This window comes from Misgurnus anguillicaudatus, chromosome 14 (genome assembly GCF_027580225.2).
Source record: "Misgurnus anguillicaudatus chromosome 14, ASM2758022v2, whole genome shotgun sequence".
Classification (NCBI taxonomy): Eukaryota; Metazoa; Chordata; class Actinopteri; order Cypriniformes; family Cobitidae; genus Misgurnus; species Misgurnus anguillicaudatus.
In genome coordinates, this window is record NC_073350.2 from 27,654,783 (window position 1) to 27,680,498 (window position 25,716).

The 25,716-nt window shown below is 40.0% G+C and overlaps 1 protein-coding gene across 2 annotated transcripts in view; it reads left to right on the forward strand.

Annotated features, from left to right (window-relative positions):
- cntnap5l (contactin associated protein family member 5 like) overlaps nt 1-25,716 on the forward strand; it is a 119,209-nt gene that overhangs the window by 24,829 nt on the left and 68,664 nt on the right. For both annotated transcript variants that reach the window (XR_012373244.1, XM_073876173.1), the window contains exons 2-3: nt 7,287-7,397; nt 12,790-12,983. Coding sequence is in view for 1 of the 2 variants with exons in the window: in XM_073876173.1 (XP_073732274.1) it covers nt 7,287-7,397; nt 12,790-12,983 (305 nt within the window). In the remaining variant the exon portion in view is untranslated. The remainder of the gene's footprint in view (nt 1-7,286; nt 7,398-12,789; nt 12,984-25,716) is intronic.

The following is a 25,716-nucleotide window of genomic DNA, read 5'->3' on the forward strand; positions in this document are numbered from 1 at the left end:
AATGCATTGTTTAGTGTTGTTGCAGGAGGCTACAACAAGGTGTCAAAGCAGTGGTGCCTTCAGAAGTGCCTTAAACACATCAATCCAGCGGAACGCGATCCATATTTTATACACGATCGCTTGAAATGCATATAACTTTACAAACATACACAGGATTACTGATATGACTTAGGACAGCATGAGCGCGCAGCTATTTGCACGTGCGAGCGAAAGAGAGACAGAGAGCGGCACCATGATGCAGATGATTATATTTTAAATGCGAGGGATAGTTCGTGTGCCTCAGCTCGCTTGAATGCATAAAACTGAACAAATACATGAGGATTTGTGTTCGCACTTCGGACAGATGCGTAAGCGCGTGCACGTGAGAGTACAGTGAGACAGACATGGATGAGAGAGTGCATGTATCTTTGCACTCACCGTGAACAGAGTGTTGACAAAACGTACAAAATAACAGTTCTCCGGTCACATAAAAGTCATGTGAAAAGTCATGTGAGACCTGCTCGGAACTAAGTGCTTAGCGTCGAATTTCTTAATTTTTCCGCTTACGAGAGCAGAGTCATGGAGAGCCGCTTCGCCATGGTTTCAGTGTTTTGGAGGGGGTCTGAAACGACGGGAGGGGGCGTGTCGCCCAGATTTACTTCCCCCGGTCTGCATTTCCCCCAGACATAACGTTCGTCTCCCACACAAAAACATAATTTTATTCAAAATATGTAAAATTCCGCAAAATTCCCCGTTAATACTAGATTCCGTGTTAATTAGCCAATTCCGCGATTCCGTCCGCGATTCCGTGATCGCGGAAATTATAGGGCCCTAAGTGTGGATGCTGAAAGATATATTGTAAAATGCTTTAAAATATAATGCAGTGGTTCCTATCCGCTTGTTAAGTCTGATGTCATCACAGTGCAGTGATAAACTCCTGAAAAATAGTGATCTTAACCTTTATCTTCATACCAAAATCTCAGATGGCCAGAACGTAATGAATCTTTTAATGAATGGTTAAAGCATTGTTGTCTAGGACGTTCTGAGCTTGGAGAATGTAGTTAACGCAGCAAGTTTATAAAATATAGCCTAAATGTGTTAAGAATCAATTCCGATTATAAACGGCTGTTGAGATTGTAGTCTCATATGAAACAAGTGGAGGCTTGGACCCAGAAATTGTATTTTTATCATGCGGAGAGGATTTTTATGAGACAATTGTGCTAAATGATGATAGCATAATTGTGTCGTCATCATGTAGTACTTGGATTTACTCTCTAAACTGTTACATGTTACATTTTAATACAACTGAATGCCGAATAACAACTATGTAAACTGGGTAATAAACTATATGCTAATTTAAAGACAAACCATGTTTATATGTCCAGTCAGTAAAAGTAGCTGGGTTTCCATCACCCTCCCTGATTTTATCAGCATGTTGAAGTATTGCTTAAAAAACTAGTGACGACGAAAACGCCAAATTTCAAATAGAAATCTCTTAATTTGAAAAAAAGTTTTCGACTTAAATGTAGTATATGCGAATAATTTTTAAAGTTAAATTTAATTAAAGTTGTATCAGCTGACATTGTCGTCTTGTTGCTAGTACCTGCAAAAATTCTGCATTTCTTCATTGCACACAGCATTCAGTTTGTCAATTACAAGCTGCACCTCTAGTAAATTTATAATTTACCCAATCGTAACTAAATGCCGTCCTATCTCTATTTTCTAAGCGTGCCTTGTTTTATTACTGATGGTTACCAATACCACCATCATTTGCTCGAACAACTTGATGGAAACGCACCTAATTCTCATGTTTTCTTTTTTTTGCAAATTTTGGAAAGATTTGCTTCATGTTTGGATGGAAACCCAGCTAGTGACAGGTGCTTGAAGCACTATTTTACACTCATTTATTTACAAATCAGCTGCCATATGATGCATTGAATATGCTGCTTTTTGCTCACTTAAGAAAGTAGATCCTGAGAGAGCTTACATGTTCCAGAACAATTACTGTAAGACTTTGCACTTGTGGGGCAGTAGGCCTACATGTGACAATTTTTACAGAATTCTTATCCCAAATGTGTACTTTTTTCGAAGAAATAAAGTGAGCAAACACTGCACGCCTGTTTGATGTGGAAGTAGAGAAATTACACCGTGGCAGGCCGCCATGGTCTAAGTAATGAAACACTGAAATGCCAGTAACTGCTTGAATAAGGTTGAAGTGGTTTTCAAAATGTACTTGTATTTGTAAATATAAATATTTCTCAGGTTTTGTGTTTCATAATGATTATCACTGCACTCTAATGAATTTATACAGTAGAACTCTCAAAGTGGGCCAACAAGCAACTCAAGGATGCCAGCGGGATCAGTTACGTAGTTGAATCATGCCCTATTCTTAGGCCTTGTCGTTTGTTTGCTTTAAATGTAATGTTTCATTATCTTGGGTGGAATTATTGCTAAATCCATTCTTAAGTCTATACTTATGGTAATTGAACATTAGTTCAATGTTATGTGCCCTTACCATCCATAACATCTTTCAGGTCTAGACACTCCATTGGGAAATTAACATTGTGTAATGAAAAAAAAACTGTTAAAAATATTGCTGGAGCCAACAAGAGCTCTTGTGTATTAAAATCATGACACTGCCTTTTTTAGACATTTCCTACATAGGCAAATTAGGACATGCAAAAGTTTAAGCATAGTAATGGTGCGCTGGGCAAAAACTAACGCTGGGTTAGTTGTAATACGGACTGTTTACATTGTTGCACAGGGTTGAGCAATTTGTTTTTTCTGTATTGATTTCACGCTGCCAAAAGACAATCTCCCACAAATTATTGGAAATGTATGTTTTTCCAGATGAACGAGTGTTTTGGTGGCATGTAAGTACATTTTTTCATCATGTTTTTTCGGTTTCTAAGTTGGGTGTGTAAGATACCAAAACCAAAATTATGTCATCTTAATTAGTGTCTTGTTGACTAAAACATACATCGTTTTGAAATATGTCTGCAGGTCTTAGCAACTTTTTGGTGGGCTTGAAAATATTTTGACCAAGCAGGGTTAATTGTAACACTATGTTACAACTAACCCCTCAGCACTTACAATATGAAAACACGTTGAAAACGTTAGCGTAATTCTTGCCGTTGTTTTAAATAGGCTACACTCTAATGATTGCTGGATTGAATAAGGTCTCGTCAAAGATTAAAATCATAAATGAATGGCTAAAATCAGACGTTGATGCTCATTATCTCAGAATTTGATTTTGAAACTGTAGTATGATTATTACAGACTGGGTCACATATTAAAAAAAAAATTGGCGTATGTGCTGCTTTTTCTCACATATTTAGACATTTGTATCCATTTATAATTTAACTATAAGGGCTGGATGAATGAATACAGTGTGGATACCTGTCTATTATAGACAGATATATTATAAACCATATCCATTTCAAGTATATAGACAAAATAGTATTGAAATATTTGCCTGAAAACTTAATTTTTAGCAAGTGTTACAACTAACCCCCTGCCTGTTACAATTAACCCCACCTATGGGGTAAGTTGTAATGTTTGCACTTCTGTCACGGTTGGTGTAATTGTCCAAGAATGGTAAGTACTAGAAACAAACTTCAAATGTTCATTTGTAGCAGAGATGTGTGTGTTGCTTGTGTAATAAATCAAACTCAAATGTTTTTAATGATTGAGCCAAAACCAAAAAGCGTTAGGTTGTGCCCCGCTCTCCACTACTTCAAAACTGAAAATTCAGTTATGAAATGTTTTGTCATCATCAAATGATGTCAAAGATGTTGAGGGCATCAGAAAACCTACTTCGAATGAACTCTGCAAAACTTTAAAAAACTGTTTTGATTTAACACGTCATCACTTTTTTGTGTGAGCTTTATTAAAAAGCAAATTTTTAGTCTGTGTGTAAAGATTTGTGTGATAGACACGTTTGCTCAGCTGAGAGTGAAAGGCGGATGTTGCAGCTGTTCTGTCTAATGCTGTGAAGAGCATTGCTGACTCAGATTATAGCTCCCTTATGGTGACAATAACGCATGTGAGCCCCCTCACATTGCAGAGACTTCACTGTTTTTTCATTAAGGTAAAAAGAAAGTGTTTGTGTGTGAGTCGATTGAGAGAAGGAGAAAGAAAAAGCAGGTGAGGAAAATAGGAAATGAAGAGTGGGTGAAGAGAGAGAGAGTGTGATGGGAAGTGCCGAGATATTAAAAAAATAGGGAGTAGGCAATTCAATGTCAAATGAATGATTGTCAGGCAAAATGTTGCCACAAACGCAAAGACCCGCTAAATAAGAATATATTTTTACCCTGGTCCATAGAGAGTGCGGCAAAGTGCTTACGCTGCTGAAACGGGAGAGAGCTTTAAAACGCTCCCTGGACACAGCTAATGGCTCCCTAACCTGCTGTTCATTGTTTTGTTATTCTGACGATACATGCATATTTCGGAGATTTGAGACTAATGTGTTTGGGCTGCCGAGCTTTCGCTCATTAGAGTTCTTTTGATCTGCGTGTTTCCATGGAAAGAACCATTGAAAGATGTAGGAAAAGCAAACTGCACTTGTTATTTACATTTTCACTTACAATAAAATGGTACCTCGTGTACATTCTGAATAAAACATCTGTTCTAGTCATCTAGTCTCTCGTGAACCTCCATGCCTTTGTCGGTACAAAAGCATTCAAGGATTAGTTGTATAGTTATCAGTTAAATGTATTTATATGGGTGTTATATGAAAAGTAATTGGTTGTACATTGCTCCTATAAAAGCATCCAGGACTGAAGAACACAGAGAATGCTTTTTTTTCTCCCTTTCATCCAAGCAGTAAAGGCCTTGACCTTTATTTAATGGGTATTCTTTCCATTCACACTGAGAAAAAAAAAACTCAAAAGACTAAAATACAGCTGCAATCTTGAATAAGCAAGATTTGAATGATCTGTCTGTTTTAAATTTCGTACTGTCACGTAACTGTACCAGACACTCAAATTTCCTTTCACTTTGTTTTGAAAACCGCTCTTCTCTCAGGCTTCTTGGTTTTCAATTTTTGTGATATTCAAGATATCAGAATGATGTTACTTAGAACTAGACATGTTAATTAAAAATTTTAAAGCAAATTCTTTTAAACAGTCTAAGGTCAATGACATCCTGGCTTTGACAGTGCAGCAAGATGAAAGGTAGGCTTAGGCTGCATTGGATTTTAGTCTTAATTAACTGTCTTTATAGACAGCACATCTTTACATCAAGCTCTGTACAATGAGACTTCACCATCACAATGCAAAGACAATTTAAGTTGTTTTGTTTCAGAAGCATTACGTTTTAAACCTTATTAAGGAGCTGAAATTGTCTTGCCAGTGGGAAAATCCATAGATGACACCTTTGTGCTTACCTAAGGATACGATACGAGCATACAAAACTTGGTGAAGTGATTAAATGTAATGCAGTTTGGAGAAACCCATCACATGGTGAAATTTTACAAATTTTAGGTTGGCTAAATTTGACCAATTTCTAAAGTCGGCTGATCGCTGTGATTTTCAGGAATGCAATTTTGAGGGAAAATAGAGGCAATTCATTTTTTTTAAAAGTTGCCTGTCAGCGGCAGCATTTTTTATGATTTAATGCCTTTCAGAAAATGTTCTTCTTTATTATATAAACATACAAGATATCAAATGAAAATTTTATCCTATTTTCATTTGTTCTCTTTTTATTACCTCTTATATATGAGTAGGTTTCTTAAGGTGTTTTCACATATAGTTCATTTTAAAAGAACCAAACCCAGTTCACTTAAAGTGAACCAGAAAAGAGACTAGCCGAATGTGACCTCAGTCCTTTTGGTGTTCACAATATAGTGGACTCAAAAGAGGACCCAGTTCTTTTTTTGGTCCTCTTCAGAACTGAAGTGATCTCAGACCCTTTCTAGTTCACATCACAACTTCATAAGAACTCAGACCCCAGCTTTCTGTGCAGCAGTTTATTTTGATACAATGTCTAAACCACACGCGATATGGACCGGGACCTCATTCATTTCACATATCAAAAAGAAATCGAACCACAAAAGAACCCAAAAGCGAACCGTACCCAGAGTCTGAGTTTGGTTCGCTTTTGGGTCCTTTTAGGGGGGTCTGAGATCACTTGGTTTGTTCATATATACACCCTGAACTGCTCTGAGAGTGTTTAGAGGGCTCAAACAAACTAGGTGTGAAAACACCCTTAAAAAATAACAAATGTTTAACAAATAACTGCAGCCTTTCAATTGAGAAACAGCATACACACTCTCCTCATTCACAGATTCACTCACACTAGTTTTTTTTGTATGTCCGTCACTTTTTATCCTTTCTTGTTTTTTGTCACAGCGAACCCGAAAATTTTCAACACATCCGATTTAAAATGTGCGTTTCTTTTCATTCGCTACTACGAGCATTCGCCATTGTCGCTCTACTTGTAGAGAGGCATCAGACTGGCAAGCAAGGGAATGGGATTATGGGAATTGTAGTTCCGACGTCTCCCTCCGCTCGCTAAACTTGGGCGAAAAAAAACTACACTCGTTGCCCAGAAGACCTAACGTTTTATCGAATCATGTGACCACGATGATTCTGTGAAAATTTGATACAGGAATAATGCGAAATTTATAACACCGTTGCATCACTATCAATTAGTGTAATGTTATCTGAACAACAGCTGTTGACTTTTATTATATTTTACTGTTACGTTTAGTGAAGTTTTACATTGTTTATCATGAGTATAGTCTCTGAACTTTTGATCACCGCTTGTATGTTTAGATGGCATGACTACTTAACTTTGTAGCTTATATTTATACTGAAAAAAGATTAATTGAATTTAATCAATTTTTTTAAGGTAAGTGGTTGCAATCAATTTATTTAAGTTACATTTAAACAAAAAAGATTAGTAAAGTAAAATAAAATATAAAACTTTTGTTTAAATGTAGCTTAAATAAATTGATTGCAACCAATTTACTTAAAAAATTGATTACATTCAATGAATCATTTTTTTCAGTGTAGAATAGCAAGCACATACAGTAGCACAGGTTGGCCCAATATCAGCGTAACAATAGCATGACTAGGGCCCCTTTATCGGGACTCCTCTTCTTCACTAATGTCTCTATCATCTGATACTTCATCTGACCTGACATTCAACTTATTGTTTTTTTATTTTTTAGAAAATGTTTCAGTGCGACATCTGACAGGTTTTCCATTATGCATCCCATTTTTTTTATCTCTGGTTAAGTCAACAATGCTAAATAAATAGATGCATTTAATGAATTAACATGAACAGTTTTTGTTTTTATCTAGATAACTGTGAAGAACCACTGGTGGCATCTCTACCCCCTACTTCCTTCCAGAGCTCATCAAGATCCTCTGACAAAGGGTCACCACACTTCGCTAAACTTAACAGAAAAGATGGTATGAGCTAGTGTTTTTCTGTTTCTCTGTGTTTGTACAACATAACACCCACAGTTGTCTATGTTTATGTGACTAGAGAATTAAGCTGAAAGGAAATTTGTCCTTGTCAAAAAAGTGTTGACGCAAGGCTTTTTTTTGAATACCTAACACAATGCGATTTTGGTCCCATAAACACTGCTTGTCTGCAGAAAAGCATTAGTACATTTAATGCTTTCATTTGAAATTGAATTTATCAGTGTGCTGTTCTCCATCACATGCTGTAAAAAGCTCTGGTGATGATTCAAGAATTTAGGACTCAATTCTCAGGAGTGACATGAACATAAATACATTTTTAATGACAATGCAGAACTAGCGTTATGAGTTATGCACACTTCAGGGAATATAAACTGAGACTCAATGAAAGATAAAGTTACAGAATGCATTACAGAAACTCAATGATAATGATTATATGTCAATTATGTAGTATTATGAGTAGAATGTTTATGCATTTGGTACATTTATGCATTTGGCAGAAGCTTTTATTAAAACGACTTACAGTGCATTCAATCTATGCTTTTTTAATCAGTGTGAACCTATGACTTTTGCTTTGCTAACTTTTTGCACTTTCATTGAGCTACAGAAACACTCATTAATCTCATTAAACTCACAAATCTGTTATAATGAAAATGTGTTCACAGCTTTTATACAACCACACTCTTCCTATTTGCAATAAACCCTTTAAAATAAAAGTAAAACTCTTAAACGATTTGTTACAACTGGATGCTGATTTTAGTATTTAAAGGGGACATATCACCAAAAATCTGACTTTTTCCATGTTTAAGTGCTATAATTGGGCCCCCAGTGCTTCTATCAACATAGAAGAAGAAAAAGATCAACAACATGCAAGCATGTGAAAATAATTGTTAATTAAAATTTGACTCCCCTTGTGATGTCAAAAGGGGATAATACCGCCCCTTAGTCCAACCACAGCACTTCATGTAGTGCAGAGATCAGCTCATTTGCATTTAAAAGGACACACCCATTTTTGCACACACCTACAAAGTGGCAATTCTAACATGCTTTAATAAATTATCTATATGGTATTTTGAGCTAAAACTTCACATACATACTCGGGTGACACCAAAAATGTATTTTACATCTGAAAAAAAGTCTTGTGAAATGTCCCCTTTAAATGAACAATGTTTATGCTTTATATTTTTTAACTTCTTAAAGGGATAGTTCATCCCAAAATGAAAGTTCTGTGATTATTTATTTACCTCCATGTTGTTCTAAACCTACAGAAGAAGATATTTTGATAAATAATGGTAAACCCACAGTCAATGGCACCCATTGACTTCTATAGTAAGAAAAAATACGAAGGAAGTTAGTGAGTGCTGTTAACTAGCTTATTTTGTGTTCAACAGAATAAAGAAACTCATACAGGTTTAAAACAACACGAGGGTCAGTAAATTATGACAGAATTGTCATTTTTGCGTGAGCTATCCCTTTAATGTCCATTTTAAAAATGGCACAAAATATTTTTGCCCTGAATAGCACATTAAACACATTAAAGGGGACATTTTATGAATATATGACTTTTTCAATGTTTAAGTGCTATAATTGGGTCCCCAGTGCTTGTATCAACCTAGAAAATGTGAAAAAATCAACCCAGTAACTTAGTTAGTTTTGGTAAACCATTCTCTGCAAGGATGTGGAAAAATAGGTAATTGAAATTTGGCTTTCCTGTGATGTCAGAAGGGATAATACCGCCCCTTAATCTGCACTATCCATCCACAACACTGCCATTTAGTGCAGAGATCAACTCATTTGCACAAAAAGGACACACCCAAAACGGCACATTTTTGCTCACACCCACAAAGTGGCAATTTTAACATGTTAAAATGAATTATCTATATGGTATTTTGAGCTGGAACTTCACATACATACTCAGGGGACACCAAAAATGTGTTTTACATCTTAAAAAAGTCTTGTGAAATGTTTTCTTTAAAAACAAACAGTATAATTTCTATAATGTTTGCTCTTTATTTGCTTAATGATCCTAAAACAAGCAGGCTAAGCATTGTGCCAGGCTGAACATTGGCAAAGCATGGGGTGTTAAAAGAGGACCGTATAAATTATGACTAAGCAAACATGTTGTGGCTTTTACTTCAGGGAGGTGGAAAGCAGTTTGATTAATGCAACCTTACAATCAGCTGCTGATTACAGTCTGTAGAAGCACTTGAGAAAACTCCCCAGCCAATTAGGCAGTTAACCATAGACGTGCCATAAATACCAGCTTATGCTAAAACCCTCCGTGAGCGCAGCTTCGTACAAAATAAGATGTACGACCTCGTGGGCCGAGCACACACACCAAGCATTTTCTCGTGATGCTGTGTGGCACTCGCAAATGATCACAACGCCAAAAACAACAGTAGATTTGTTACTCTTTTGGAATATCAGTGTCTTTGAGCAGTAATCAGTAGTGCTACAGTATGGCGGCTTGCCCCTGTCACCCCCGAAGGCATTTCTTTTTTCTGGCTTAGTAACAGCAGGAGTTTTCCTTTTGCGGTGAGACACTGACAGGCAGCCCGTTCCCAGTCACTGATCCAAACGTGAACAGACACCAGATTATCTTTAGATCTAACCATATATCTTATTCGCTAACAGTCATTAAATCACAAGATCTGCACGTTGTAATTCATGTCTATGCCTATTACCTTATAACTTCATTGCTCATGCTAGACTATATTGTCTGGATACACGTATGTGTTATGTGCCTCTGTCTGATGGAGTCAGCAGTGGAATTTAATGAGCTCAGAGTGTTATTTCTGACCTTTGTGAGTTTTCCGAAGCAAAAGCCTTCATAGATGATATGTACCTAGTGACTGAGCAGCACTGATGCATTTATTATCTGACCATCTATCTGCCCTAAGGCAGCCCTGTCACACATGACCTTGAGGGGTTTCTTTATCTACTCCGACTTCTCTCTCTTTGCTAAAAGACTTCAACTTGAGCTTTTGCCTTTAATAGACTCGGCTTAAAGGTACTGGCTGCACTTGCTGAAGCTCTTCTGCAATCACAATAAGAATTATATGATTTAAAGCCCAGATCCTCCACCTCAGTCAAAAATGAAATATTGACATGATATTGATATGAATATATAGAATGCTCTCGGTGCATGTTCATCAAATACCTTTTGCTTCAAATCTGCTTCTAGTTTCATCTTTAGGGATTTTGCAACTATAATGTCTTGTCCAAAGAAATAGATTTTTTATGGGACAACCTTCTAGTCTCTATACTGCGAAGCCAACACAGAAGTGACTTATGGCGCTTTTCCATTGCATTGCACCCTACAGTTTGGGTCGGTTCAGCTCACCTCACTTTGGCGTGGTTAGCTTTTCCATCAAGTTTAGTAACACTTCAGAGTGGGAGGGATTATAGGCGTGTCGTTATATTTGCGCTGCCTACTGCTGTGACATCATACGTGTGACAACATCGTTGTACATTCCCATACATTTATTTATTTCTCAGTCTGGCACAAAATAAAAATTGACCACCGATTGTGCCGCCACAAACTGCAAGTCTGGAAAAAAACTGTTATGGTGTTCCTGATTCACAACCTATGGATGTTTTTCATCCCTAAAAGGGAGTTTGGGAACTTACAGCAAAGCACAGATGACAACATGTTTACTCGAGACAGCGCAAGCTAGCATGAAGGTAAAGCTTATCTTTTACGTTATAGCGATGACGCTGGTAGTGACAATTCTCTCAGACCAATCAGTGATCTACAGTGTTTTCGCGTCATGTTTTGGTATCAGCTCGGGTTGCTTGGAATACAAAAACAAGTATTGGGTACTACGTACTACACCCAGTGGAAAAGCCCCCAAAAGTAAACTGACCAGACCCAAACCAAGCCGTGGGGTACTATGCAATGGAAAGGCGCCATTAAACTAATATTCATCGACTGGCCGCTGGAGAAAAGGGAGTCAATTCCATACAGCAATAAATACTTTACAAATAAATATGTTTACAGCCTGGTACAAAAAGTGTGTTTTTGGTCTATATAGCTAATTTTGCGCTTCGTGACAATTTTTTTTTCCAATTCATTCGTTTAAATTATATTAAGCCTTAAAATTCTGCATAATTAAAGGCATGGCCACTTGAGCGACAGGTGAATTGCTGCTGCTGTCACTACCAGCAAGCTAGGTGGGCGTGGTTTCAGCCTCACCCACGTCCGGCCTCTGCCCATTTTCAGCTATCTTCGAGTGATGTGCTGCCAAGTGACATGATTCACCAACTGTGGGCTTTAGAAATGCTCTTCACAAACCTTTGGGTGATGTCACGGACACTACATCCATATTTTTTTTATATGGAGTTTATGGAGCCATCCAAGCATTCATTCAGCTTGTAGCGGTATTTTAAAGTTGAGTGAGACTGCAGCTTGCCTACAAGTGGGCGTGGTTTCAGTGTTGATAGCGGACACGCCCCAGCATTTGAGAACAGATAGTGCTGCTTTTTTCCCAGATTTAACTTATTTTATTTACTTGACATTTTTTATCATTCAAATTTGGCTGGGTGGTTAATAACACATTTTTCTGTGTGTGACAAACTCAGAATATAGTATATCACTTTGCAAGACTTAAAAAGTGAAATTACTGAACCTAAACATCAGAGCCTGATAAAAATGCTCATTTACAGTACAAAAAACATGTCACCAGTACTCTGATGCAGGTTGCAGAAATCAAACACCTTTAAAAAAAACACCTGCTCGATTTATAGATTTCCCTTAAGCACAGTACAGTACCTGCTGGTACCTGTTGTTGAATTCTGAGTATTTATAGGTTTATTCAAAAGAAAATAAAGGAACCTGTCTTTGGGTTGGTTGGGTCTTGGCAGTTGAAGGTTAGTGGACATAATCTTTGTGGGGGGATGTGTGGACAAGCATTTACAAAAATGTATTGAAGTGGCTGTGCAATGGAATACTGGTGGGGAACGGAACAAAAGAGAGCTACAGGAACGCCACTGTGTTTGGCTTTTATTTCCACAACTAGGAAGCCAACCAACAAGGAAAACAATGAAATACAGATATGGAAATGCATGCTGTGTAATTTCCAAATCGCTTTTTTAAAACCACTGTAATATTAAACTGCTTTGAGGTCTGGCCTCTGTCCTCCAGGAATGGATTGGAGGTTTTTATCAAAGAAGAAGGAGGCTGAGCCAGAAAACTACTAGAACAAATTTAATTCATTTTTTTCTCTGACCACTGAGCCTCAGCGCTGTCAGTATGATGAACAAGAGCATGAAATCTTTTGGAGGGTTTGAATTGTGGGGAGAATTACGCTGACTTCTGTTTCGTTCCTTTTAAAAAACGCTGAATCATAATCTCTCTTTCGCTCTATTACTGTCCTCATAGGTGTTGGAGGATGGTCTCCGAATGGAGAAGACCACCAACCCTGGCTGCAGCTGGACCTACGGGACAGGTTAAAGGTCACGGCCATTGCCACCCAGGGTCGCTGGGGAAGTTCTGATTGGGTCTCTCACTACCAACTACAGTACAGTGACTCAGGTCGGACCTGGAGGCCATATAGACAAGAAGACGTGATATGGGTGAGTCTAGAACTTGCTTTTATCTGTGTGCAGTCGTATCTAGGGTTGGGTATCGAGAACCGGTTCCAAATAATAAAAAAGGGGAATCGATATGATGTGCGCATTTCGATTCTGTTAATCGATTTCTGAATGTTTCAGTCATTTTCGCACGCTGAACAACAGTGAGCGTTTTATAGTTACAGAATTGATCTGCCAGGACCTGCAACAAGAATCTTCTTTTATAACGCACATGCGCAGTTCATTACACCCAGCAAACTTAAACTTTGTGAAAAAAGACTGTAGTATTGGAAAATGCAATACATGTGGTAAAGTTTTTTGTGTAAGGGAGGAAATACCTCTAATATGATGAAGCATTTGCTTCAACACACCGTTAATCTGAAGGTGTAATGACTTGTAAAGACGGAAGCAAACGCAGGTGTAAAAATGAAACAATGTTTATTAAATATAAACAAAGAGAGAGTATTCAAAGTCAAATGCGGAAGTAATCCAGTCCGGTGTTGTTGTTGGCAATGGTGACGATGACTACGGTGGAAGTTGGTGTTTTGAGTGCGACGTTGGTGGAGTGGTGAACAGTGGTGAAATCCAGGCTGACACGGAACATCCACACGAAGACGACGACGACAATACACATCCAACTGAAACACGTAATCCAAAGCACAGGGAACAACCAAGCAACACGGAGACTGAGCAAACAATAGAATCTGGCAGGGAACAGAAAGTCAGGTGAGTACTTATGGAGATGATGTAATGATGAACAGCTGGAGCGAGACAATCAACACACAGGTGAAAGGGATCGCTCTAACGAGCACATGGCAGGGTAAGTGAACAACACACACATACAAACATGACACGGAGGAAACCAATGGATTTTCCTACCGTGACAGTACCCCCTCCCCTAGGAACGCCCCTCGGTGTTCCCAGCCTGCTTTACCTGTTGATTGAACTCATCAATAAGGCGGTGATCCAGTATGTCCCGAGCAGGAACCCACCTTCTCTCCTCCGGACCGTAACCTTCCCAATCCACCAAGTACTGAAATCCGCGTCCCCTCCGTCTGGAGTCCAGAATACGGTTAACCGAATATGTGGTCTCCCCATTAACGATACGAGGCGGAGGGGGAACCGGGGCAGGCGGATTAAGACGGGAAGAAATCACCGGTTTAATTTTGGAAACATGAAAGACGGGGTGAACCCTCCTGTACGCAGGAGGAAGGCTAAGACGCACTGTTACCGGATTAATGATTTTGGTAACAGAAAACGGGCCAATAAATTTGGGAGCAAGTTTATTCGAGACGGAACGCATCGGAATATTCTGGGTTGAAAGCCACACTCTTTGACCGACGACGTATCGGGGAGGCTTCGACCGGTGGCGATCGGCCTTGGCCTTGGTGCGTGACCTTGCCTGGAGCAAAGCTCTGCGAGCTCTGGTCCAGGTGCGGTGGCACCTCTGGACTAGTGCGTTTGCGGAGGGAACCGACACCTCAGATTCAGTACTGACAAAATTAGGTGGTTGGTACCCTAAACTACACTTAAATGGAGACATGCCCGTAGATGACACCGGCAGAGAATTGTGTGCGTACTCCACAATTGAGAGTTGCTGACACCAGGACGAAGGATTCTTGGAAACCAGACATCGCAACACCCTTTCGACGTCCTGATTGGCTCGCTCGGTTTGACCGTTGCTCTGGGGATGAAACCCGGACGAAAGACTAACAGTCGCCCCTAGCAATTTGCAGAACTCTCGCCAAAATTTGGACACAAACTGGGGACCCCTGTCAGAGACCACATCTGTCGGGAGGCAAGGTATTCGGAAGACGTGGTCAATGACAGCTACCGCTGTTTCCTTGGCTGATGGTAATTTGGGCAAGGTAATGAAATGGGTCGCCTTCGAGAACCGGTCCACTACGGTCAAAATCACCGTATTACCCTTAGAGGGTGGGAGGGCGGTAATAAAATCTAGCGAAATGTGGGACCAGGGTCTCGAAGGGACAGACAGCGGTAAAAGTAACCCATCTGGAGGACGATTGGAAGTCTTACCAACGGCGCAAACCGAACAAGCCAAGACGAAGTCGTGGACGTCACGAGCCATACCAGGCCACCAAAATCGTTGCTTGACTAGAAACCTAGTTCTACTAACCCCTGGGTGACAAGCAGCACTGGAACCATGACCCCACTGGAGGACGTCTGACCGTAACCCTTCCGGCACAAATAAACGGTTCGGTGGGCAGCGAGCCGGGGGCGTTACCCCTTCTAAGGCTGTCAAAACCTTTGATTCGACCTCCCATCTGAGCGCAGAGATAATGATTTTCTCTGGTAAAATGGGCTCGGGAGTAGCAGTACGATCGGAACGCTCAAAAAGACGGGATAAAGCATCGGGTTTGATGTTTTTGGAACCCGGCCGGTAAGAAAGTGTAAAATCGAAACGACCGAAAAACAATGCCCACCGAGCCTGCCTGGAGTTAAGTCTTTTGGCAGTTCTAATGTATTCGAGATTCTTATGGTCCGTCCATACAATGAAAGGTACACCCGACCCTTCAAGCCAGTGACGCCATTCTTCCAGTGCTAGCTTGACCGCCAACAACTCTCGATTGCCAATGTCATAGTTAACTTCCGCAGGAGATAAACGATGGGAATAATACGCGCAAGGATGAACCTTTCCGTCTGAGGATGCGCGCTGGGACAACACTGCTCCTACCCCCACCTCTGACGCGTCGACCTCCACTATGAATTGACGTGAACGATCAGGGGTAACGAGAATGGGAGCTGAAACAAAGCAGCTTTTCAGTTTGGCAAACGCAGCCTCAGCTGCGTCTGACCACCTGAACTTCAAACCAGGGGAGGTCAAAGCGGTCAGAGGTGCGGCTAGTTGGCTGAAATTGCGAATGAAACGCCGGTAAAAATTGGCGAACCCCAGAAATCTCTGCAGGGCCTTGCGAGACTCTGGGGATGGCCAATCTACCACAGCCTTAACTTTCTCAGGATCCATGCGAACACCCTCAGTCGAAATGATGTGTCCTAAAAAAGAAACAGACTGTGCATGAAAAACGCATTTCTCCGCCTTGACAAAAAGCCCATTCTCTAACAACCGCAGAAGCACTGCAACCCCGTTGCCAGAGAATCAGAAATATATTTCTCCATGGCCTCCATCTCCGGAACGGACAGAGAGTATAACTTGCCCTTAGGCGGAAACGTACCTGGCAATAAGTCTATCGCACAGTCATAGGGACGATGAGGAGGAAGAGAATCAGCCCGCGACTTACTGAACACCTCCTTCAGGTCGTGGTACTCCGCGGGCACGGTAGACAAATCCACTGCTTTCCCCTGAAACACAGACTCAGACACAGAAACACAAGCAGAGACAAGACAGGACTTATGACACTCCTCGCTCCAGCTGGTAACAGAACCCAGTTTCCAGTCAATTCTTGGGTTATGGGAATGAAGCCAAGGATGTCCAAGAACTATGGGGGAGAGAGTAGTGTCAGTAATAAAAAATGAAATAGTCTCTGTGTGGTTTCCGGAAGTAATGAGTGTGATAGGTGCAGTGGTGTACTTGATAGTGGGTAACTGATGTCCGTTGAGGGCGAAGGGCGCAATCTGGTGGGTGAGTGGAATGAAAGGTAACTTGAGCTTACTTGCAAGTGCGCTGTCGATGAAGTTGCCCTCCGCCCCCGAATCCAGAAGTGCGTGCCCTGAGTGTGACATAGTGGACCACCGTAGTCTCACCGGAAGGAGAGTGGATGTTGTAGAGGTCTTCTGTGCGGAGATCCTGCCCGATAGTAGCCTCTGTCTTACTATCGGGCTTGGTCTTTTACCGGGCACCTCTGGCATTGGTGACCCGACTCGCCACAGTACATACAAAGACCCAAGGATCTCCGCCGCTTCCTCTCCTCCCAGGGTAACCGAGCTCGACCCACCTGCATGGGTTCCGGATCTGAGAGACCACCGGCGGAAACTTCGATGAGTGGATCCGTGGACTCCGCTCGACGTAAGGACGGACCTTGAGTCTTCCTTCGGGCAACGGTAGAAAGGCGTGCGTCAACCCGGATCGCCAAGTCCACCAAACCGTTGAGCGACTTCGGTAATTCCGCCGTGATGATCTCTCGATGGACCCGATCCGCCAACCCATGCAGGAAATGGTCCCACTGCGCTTCCTCGTTCCACCTGCACTCCGCCGCCAGGGTGCGGAACTCGATGGCGTAGTCCGAGACCGACCGCTCCCCCTGCTGGAGATCCGTGAGGAGCCGGGCGGCCTCCCTCCCGGCGACGGAGCGATCGAAAACCCTCTTCATCTCGTCAGAAAGCGAGGCGAACGAGGAACAACAGCTGTCCTTGTTTTCCCATACCGCCGTCCCCCAGAGGGCAGCCTTGCCCGAGAGCAGCGAGAGCGTGAACGCTACCTTGGTCTCCTCGAGGAAGAATGTCCGGGGCTGTTGGGCGAAATGTAAAGAACAATGAGAGAGAAAAGTACGACAATAGTTGGGCTCACCGGCGTATTTCTCCGGGATCGGAAGTCTCGGTTCCTGGATGAAACTACCCCCTGGAGGTGAAGATGGTGCGGGCGGCATGGGTGGCGCAGTGGGAGGCGTGATGTTCGGAGATCGCTGAGAGAGCTCGGAAACCTTCGCCACCATTGCCTGGACGGCCTTCCGCATGTCTTCGATGGTTTGATCCTGATGATCCATACGAGCCAGAGATCGCTGGAGAAACTCCTCCAACGCGGAGATCGGCTGACCACCTGCTGCTTCCATGTTGGCCAGATTCTTCTGTAATGACTTGTAAAGACGGAAGCAAACGCAGGTGTAAAAATGAAACAATGTTTATTAAATATAAACAAAGAGAGAGTATTCAAAGTCAAATGCGGAAGTAATCCAGTCCGGTGTTGTTGTTGGCAATGGTGACGATGACTACGGTGGAAGTTGGTGTTTTGAGTGCGACGTTGGTGGAGTGGTGAACAGTGGTGAAATCCAGGCTGACACGGAACATCCACACGAAGACGACGACGACAATACACATCCAACTGAAACACGTAATCCAAAGCACAGGGAACAACCAAGCAACACGGAGACTGAGCAAACAATAGAATCTGGCAGGGAACAGAAAGTCAGGTGAGTACTTATGGAGATGATGTAATGATGAACAGCTGGAGCGAGACAATCAACACACAGGTGAAAGGGATCGCTCTAACGAGCACATGGCAGGGTAAGTGAACAACACACACATACAAACATGACACGGAGGAAAACAATGGATTTTCCTACCGTGACAGAAGGAATGTACCGTGTTTAAATCCCCCAGCCACGATTCCTCCTGCAACGCACCAGATACAGTTAATATTTAGAAAATGCTTTTAATCTTTTCATTTTATTGTATATATATATATATATATATATATACTTATATATACTTATATATATATATACTTATATATACTTCACAAAAAAAATAAAAGCAGTTTTAGTACACGCAGTGCCAGCCTTAAAGTCTAAAGAGTTCCACAGAGTTCAGTAATTCACAGCTGAAAGTGAGTTTTGTGTTTGCTAATATGAAGTAAACTTAAACATTACAGTAAAGAGAATCTGAAAGCACATTACAAAGGAACAAGAAGTACTGTATTTTTAAAAGCAAACAGAATTTAGGTGTTTTTTGAAGGAAAAAATGCATTCTCTATAGACCTTGGCTGCAATTGTCATGTGTTTGCTCAAAAATAAAGCGAAATATTAATCTTCGCTATAAACCAGTTGCGGGTGACCCAGATACAGAACTGAACCTGCATTGTTTTTATTTGAAGCCCAATTCTTTGACTGTCAAATACCCAAGATGTATGTGTGATCATATTGTCTGCATTGAAGCATGTGGCATTATGATTGATCTGCATTCATCGACTTGATGGAATTTTGTTTGGAATATGTTGATAAATTAATCTCCTTGTCAGAGATCAATGAAACTCACTTTTGGTCACTTAAAACCTGTCAGCGCATGAGGCGAATACAAATGATGCAGTCGACTATGTTAATTAATCTTGCAGTTACAGTACGGTATGTAGTGGCTTGCTACACAGTTTGGTTTAAAATCACTATTTTTGTATTTTCCTCTGTTGAACAGAATAGATATTGAAAATACAGAAAATTATTTCAAATGTCCCTTTAAAAAACATGCATAGCATTCCATCATCTCAAATGAGAGGTGGAATGTAATTGCCATTCTGGCAATGTTTTTCTTGCATCATTATGTATTTCTGATCTCTTTGAATTGGTCTTGTACATACTGCTGAACTGCCTGTTTAAAGTTGCGTATAACCACCAGATGCCTTTTCTTTAATGATCCAATGAAAGGAAGCTATTAATTATAAGTGAAATCTTAAGCTTCCATTTTCTGCCTGGGAATATGCTATGGCAGTGATTACACCTTAATTGTCTTGAAGGACTTCTTGCTAATTTCATTAATTATTTCAGCCATATTAATTATTCAGATGATTATTTATCATTTGGAATGACTTGATAGTAATTTGACCTCGTAGAAAGTTTTCAAGGGATTATGCTTAATGGAAACATGTACAGTCAACCCTATATCACGACATTGCGTGACTATTTCACGCATGGACCAGCGTGACAATGTCACGCTTTGCCGCGTTTGAGCGTGTGCATGTCACGCTTTCTGTTTGTGTCGCTTTCACGTATTGGTTACTCAACTTTTTTGTCCTATTTTCAAACCATTGTCGCTTCGGTTTAGGGTTAGATTTGGTGCTTGTGTAATATGTCACTTTAAGTATTTGTCACTTTAAGTATTGGTTTATAAAATAAAAAGATACAATACTTATTCTTTTATATTTTCTAAACTTTAACCAATTGTCACCTGACGTTGGGGTTAGAGTTTGTTTAGGTAAGGGTGTCATTTTATGTAAATCTAACCCTAAACCGAAGCGACAATGGTAAGAAATTAGGACAAAAAAGTTGAGTAACCAATACGTGACAGCGACACAAACAGAAAGCGTGACATGCACACGCTCAAACGCGGCAAAGCGTGACATTGTCACGCTGGTCCATGCGTCAAATAGTCACGCAATTTCGTGATACTGGGTTGGTACAGTAGTGTACATAATACTTGTCATTGACGTAGCATTTAATAGAGATGGCTCATCAGAATTCAGCATGAAATTCGTTCAAACTTCAGTCTGGGAATTCTAAAACCAGCAGGACTCTTTTAAACTTAAAATATCGAGTCCATCACCTGCTGAGATATTTCAACTGTGGTGTGGCCTGAGGATAGGGAATTGAGATTTTCATTGCTGTTATGCACACACACTGGCAGTTGGACCTTGAATTTTGCTTGTTTACTCATTCATGGGAGGAAACGATTTCACAGAGGTGCCAGACTGTGCCAAGGTGAGTTGCCATGCCAGCTGGAGCAGATGCCATTGAGTCAGACAGGCAGAATCCGATGCCATCTGTTTAACGCCTGCATACAGTCAACCGTTCCAACTAAACCAAAACACACTGCCCATTAGATAAGGGTCTTCACATTGCTACTGCCCACCAGCTACTAGTCATTAATCAAGTTAAACATTTACAACTGGTGCTGTCACTTTTATCATATCCAGGCTTGGTTGTGCATCTCTGTGAAGATATTTGTGTTATGTCTAGCTAATAAAACATGTTACTGTGTTAATTGTCACATTATAATGTAATTATACTGTACACATATATAGTGCTTAACAAATTTATTACAGCACCTGTCTTTTGTCTCAAGCGCCATCCAGCATCATGTGTTAATGCATTCTTTCATTTTCAGAGAGTTCTCGACATGTCGCCATTATGAACAGGAGTGATGAATGTCAAATTTAATTGTTTTTATACCCAACATTTGTGTGCTTTATTTTTTGTGCCTTTTTTGTAAAACTTTAAATTCAAAACTTCTTGGATAACAACATTTATATTTAAGTAGTTAAATTAGAAATACCCCCCCCCACACACACACCAATTCCACTGTGACAAAAGGCTTAAACATACAGCTGGATTCACCAAAACAAAAAAAGATTTTGGTAGTCACCAATACAGTTAGTTTAAGGCAGCACAAACCTTACATTGGATGGTGGTTAAATACATTTAAGCACTGTATATACACATAGCATCTTTAGTGTATAATAACATGAAAAAATCAATAATTTGATTTTCAAAGATTTATTACAAAAACATTTTTTTCCTCAAAATGCAATAAACCTATGACTTTTTTTTCAAAATGCTATAAATCTGTTCAATCAATATTTAAATGTGCATTCAACTTTGGCATGTTATATTTAGTGAACTAGTGGTAAACACTGATTAACAAAACTGAATTTTTTTGACAGCGAATAGCTGTAAAATCTTTTGGTCCTGCTCGATTTTTGTTTTCTTCGAGTAAAATAATGGAACGTTTTTCATAAGATCCTCTGGAGTCAATAGTCCCTTTCACACATACAGTCTTTACTGGTAATTTACTGGTAAATTGCAGTTAACATGTCATGTGTGAACAGAACCTTTCCGGTAAATCAGTGCTCCCAATTTACCAGTAAGACAGGTTGTAAGATTAACGGTAATTTGCCGGTAAGCGCTGTGTGTGAACGAAAAATATAGCATTACCGGCATTTAGATGACGTCAGACCGTGCTGACAGATCGGGCGGGCCAATCAGAAAGTTTTTTATACAGGTGACGCGGTTTCCCCCAGACTGTTTACGGACGTTTCCACACACATGTTGCTTAAAAGTCGAGCACACCTGAAGTTAACATCCACATTTCTTCAAAGTTGTTTAAAACAGCTTACCATCTAATTGCCAAATTGCCGACGTCCTTAGCACACCATCTGTAAAGCCTAATGTGCAAACGCGCAGGTTCCTTTTGACGCCGCCTAACGCAATGTTGTTTGGTCACGAGCAACTTCGCGACCGTTTGCGCAGATGTGAAAACAACAAAATACGGACCGTGGATATTAAGTCATAACCCGCCGTTTACAAATACGACATGGACAGAGCTCGCCGGCCGCGCAACAGGTAACTTCCGCTTTCTCTCCGAGTTTACCGGTATTTTGATACTGATGTGTGAATGATGTCTTACTGATAAAAAGACGGAACGTCACTGCATGTGTGAACAGCACATTTTTGTATTTACTGGTAAATTCATTCTGGTAAATTCATGGTAATTTACCAGAATTACTGTGTGAAAGAGGCTAATGTGTTAGCATGACAGAAGCTGTTGTGTGAGAACAGGTGTCGTTTTTCCGTAGCCCGAGTGGCTTGCGTTTCTTCCCCGTCACAGAAAACCACCACAGGTTTATCAATGCCATCAAACTTATTATTTTGTTTTTATTTGTTTGTTGATCACAAAGTACAAAGTAGATGAGGAAAACTAAGATTCTGTGCGTATTCAACGCACCGCCATTGTTGTTTACAGTGCGTGGCATGGTGCGCTGTGATTTGTTGAGCGGATGTATTGCATTCTGCAGAGAAGGAGGAGTGGCGTTTATCGTGTTTTGGGAAAAAGAAGACAGAATAAAAGCGAATATCGGATTTTGCATAAAATTAAGAATTCACTTTTTAATACTGACCTGATACAGATTTTTGTGGTAACTAATAAAAAGATGGCATTTATTGCATGTTGTATTTGCATGTATATGCTTGAAATAGGTTCAGACAAAAAGTTTATAGTGCAACAGAGCAATAGCAGTGGAAGGAGCGAGTCTAATGGATATGTAGGAAAAAAATACAAAATACTGTAGTGGTTTGGCAAAGTGAAAAGTTCATTATGATTCATTCAGACTTTCTAAAGTTCTGCTGAACTTTTCCATTTTCACCACCGGTTTCTTAAATCATGGAGTTTTTGTGGCTCAGACATCCTTGCCTCTTTTCCACAATCTGCGTGAGAGCTTTCTGGACTTGGAGTACAGCTGAGGTTTTTATTCCTGCTGGCACAAAGCACTTCATTCTCACCACAGCATGAAGGTGGTGTGCTTTGACAATTAAATCCTACATTAGCCGCCATCTCGTCCACCTGCCTCGCCCCATTCTTATACCGCCTCACCCTGCACCTTTCTGCTGGCTTTCATCTATGTCTATACCTGGATTTTTGACTCCACAGTGCATGTGAGAGAGGGAAAAAAAGAAAGTGAGAGATAGCCATTAGAAAGGCATCAATAATGCTTTTTCTTAAACTTACAGTATAGTTAGATGCCTATGGAGGTAGCATTTTAAAGAGCACCACATATGTCAAAATTTCAGTCAAAACCGTTCTTTTTCATCATAAACAATCTGAAAACAGGGCTTTAAGTGTAAAATACTGAACTTGTTCTTTAATAAAAAAATAACAATTTCAATACAAGTAAAAAACAACACAATTATTTAACTGGGGATCTTCTTCCTCTGCTTAGTTTTTCAATTACAAAGTCCGTCATCTAAATAGGGATTAGACATAGCGCCAGCGCAACACGCTTTTAAAGGGGATGAGAGCGGAGAATCTCATTGATTTATTGCACATTACGCCAAAAATACTCCCATTACTCATAAAAAAATAGGACCAATCCTTTTCGACCATGTGCTCGGCGCATAAACCATTTTTTTTGTTGTTAAATTACCAAAAGTGGATTCGGACACGCCCATTTAGACGTTGCGCTATGCGCTTTAGACAATGCGCTTAGATCGTTAAAATAGGTCCCTTACACATCAAAGGAAATGTAAAAACATGAATCTGACAATAGGTGCTCTTTAAGGCAAGGGAGGTAGGCTTTTTGATAGTGTTGCACTCTTTGAATGATGCAACACTATTAAATAATGTTAAATAATGGTCCCAAGCTTTTACCTGGCCAGTACCCTTTAAAAGGGTCTTACTACTGTATGTACTATTTATGTCAATATATGTATACATTCAGTACCAAATTGCACATTTGAGGTACTAATTTGAACAAATTAGGTGCAAATGTGTACTTTTTGAGAGGGTAATGCCCCAGTGACTGTAAATGAACAAGAAACATCTAGAATATGCAACTATATGTTTATTTGGTACTGAAGAAAAGCAATAGAAATGTATTTAAAAATGTAAATATTTTATCCGATATTTGTATGTGCAATGTAATAATTCTTTGCTTAGTATTGTAATACACCTTTAGTTTGGGAACATAAAACAAACTATTGAAATTGTGAGATGTGTCTCCCATATGGAGCACTATATGCATGGCACATGGAGCTGCAACCCATTTAAATTGTTCCAAATGGTTATTATATGAGTTTTCATAAGGCCCCTGCATTAAAAGGCACCTCTATAGGTAGCAAACATCTCACTATGTTCCTAATGACAGAATGAGCAAAGCTGCACAAAGACATAACATGCATGTGTGTGTGCGCTGCGGATAATATAGCCTGGGCTCTGCTGTAGTGTCAGTTTAATGAGGCGTGATGCTGAGCAGCATGACAATACAGGAAACCACAAGTCCTCTTTCGCTCTCTCTTTCTGTCATTATTCGGTATCCTTCTCAGCCTGGGCTGGCTTGTCCTTAAGTGAGCCATGCAAAGACATACATGAGACAACAGCTGCGATATGACACTCCAGCTTCTCCCTTTTCTAATGCTCATGTTCGGGCAGAAGAGACTGAAGTGACTACTGTTTAATGGCCATATCCTGTGCACAGCGACAGCTAGGAAAGTAAACACAACTTCGCCTGGCGCCCGGTCCGTTTGGGAATGCGAGATAAATCGTTTCAGTCCGATGCAGAGGCAATACCTGATATGTTTCAGTCCAATATTGTTGAACACAATTTACCGCCTCATTGTCCATGTGCATTGCAGACCCAGGTTTGGTTGTTTTTGCTGGCATGGTGACACTGCATGTGTTTGCAGGCTGATATGAACTGCTTTACATGAAATGGCAACTAAATGTTATCAAACATGTGGATTTATGCAGTTAAGTGAGTCACTCAGTGCAGCTTTGTGTTAGAAGTGGCAGTGTTTTATCATTTTGATTTAATTTGAATTCAGACTGGGTCTTTTTGGTTTACATTCTATGTTATAAAATATACAGAATTTTTGGTTATATGCAGGCAATATAGAGTGCTAGATTTCATTTCTGTATGTGTACATAATTTAAAGGAATGCACCGAACATTGTCTGATTGCTTAAAACATCAGATTATAAAGGCAGAGTATATCCTGGCAAGGCACGGAAAAATGCATAAGACCTTATCCTTTGCGATTATTTTGAATTGGCTGACAAAAACAACAGAATAAGGTTTATACGCTTTGCACTAATACGCTTTGCACGATAATAATGGATAATGAAATTTGTTGTCAACTTGTTCTTGAACACTGGTTAATAAAGGTTTCATTTCATGAGTTTGTATTTGTTTAATTGTTGTTGGGTTTTCATAAAAATAATAATGAACCACAAACTAAGCATCTGTTTAAAGTAAAGGGGAACTCCAGGTTTTTATTACTGTAACAATGCATGTATATCACTGTCATATCATATGGCTTATTTATCAGGGGGCGCTCTCGTGCAACTAATAATGTTAATTCTCATCAAGGTCTAAAGTTGAAGATTAAAAGAGTTTATTAATTTGTGCCTGTGGCAAAATTTCCTCATCAGCACATTCCTGAAAACTCAATATTTAAAAATGTTTTATTATTTAAAAGCTGCACAAACTTTTTGTTTAAGGCTTAAAATATCAAAATCAAGAGGATTTTATTAGTAAAACTAGTGTGTGGCTTTTGTACTTGTAA